The sequence below is a fragment of the Dama dama genome, chromosome 5 (assembly GCF_033118175.1).
Source record: "Dama dama isolate Ldn47 chromosome 5, ASM3311817v1, whole genome shotgun sequence".
NCBI lineage: Eukaryota > Metazoa > Chordata > Mammalia > Artiodactyla > Cervidae > Dama > Dama dama.
This window is the reverse complement of record NC_083685.1, coordinates 22,580,316-22,581,282: the sequence shown is the minus strand read 5'-3', so window position 1 is coordinate 22,581,282 and position 967 is coordinate 22,580,316. Positions and strand designations below refer to the sequence as shown.

The 967-nt window shown below is 38.4% G+C and overlaps 1 protein-coding gene across 1 annotated transcript; it reads left to right on the top strand.

The window, feature by feature from the left end:
- Positions 1-274: 274 nt before the first annotated feature.
- On the top strand, positions 275-601 carry LOC133055748 (small nuclear ribonucleoprotein G-like). Its single transcript, XM_061140861.1, has one exon. It carries the CDS (start codon positions 276-278, stop codon positions 498-500), a length of 225 nt encoding a protein of 74 aa, XP_060996844.1. The 5' UTR covers position 275; the 3' UTR covers positions 501-601.
- The last annotated feature ends 366 nt before the right edge of the window (positions 602-967 follow it).

Genomic DNA, 967 nt, shown 5'->3' with positions numbered 1-967 from the left:
AAGCAAAGAAAACCATTAGCATAATGAAAAAACAATCTACTAAATAGGAAAAAATATTTTCAAATGATATGATCGATAGGAGTTAATCTCCAAAATATTTAAACAGCTCATACAACTCAGTATCAAAAACCAAACAATCCCATTAAGAAATGGGCAGAAGACTTGAATAGACATTCTTCTGAAGAAGACATACAAAAGGCCAACAGGTGCATGGAAAGATGCTCAACATCACTAATTATCAGAGAAATGCAAATCAAAACCCAAAATAAGACATAATGAGCAAAGCACACCCTCCCGAGTTGAAGAAATTTATGGACAAGAAGTTATCATTGAAATTAAATGATGGCAGACATGTCCAAGGAATATTGCGGGGATTTGATCCCTTTATGAATCTTGTGATAGATGAATGTGTGGAGATGGCAACTAGTGGGCAACAGAACAATATTGGAATGGTGGTAATACGGGGAAATAGTATCATCATGTTAGAAGCCTTGGAATGAGTATGAACAACGGCTGTGTTCACCAGAGAAATCAACTGCTTCCATGTGTCCCCTTCTCCACATTTCACTACCAGAAAAACTGGGTTGTGTACATTTTCTTACTGAACTTTTTTGCTAAATAAACTTTTGTAATAGCCAAAAAAAAAAAAAAAAAAATGAGCTATCACCTCACACTTTTTATAGTTTTAAATTTTATTTATTTATTCATTGTTTGTTGCTCTGGGTCTTCTTTGCTGCACATGGGCTTTCTCTGGTTCTGTGGGCTTCCTTCCCATTGTGGTGTTTTATCTTGTTTCGGAGCATGGGCTCTAGGGTGCTCAGGCTCAGTAGTTGTGACTCGCAGGCTCTAGACCGAGTGCTTGGTAGTTGTGGCCCATTGACTTAGTTGCTCCACAGCATGTGGGATCTTTCTAGACCAGGGATCGAACCCATGTCCCCTGAATTAGCAGGAGGATTCTTATCCACTC

Coding starts and splice junctions, on each gene's coding strand:
- LOC133055748 (XM_061140861.1), top strand. CDS start 276: ATGAGCAAAGCACACCCTCCCGAGTTGAAGAAATTTATGGACAAGAAG.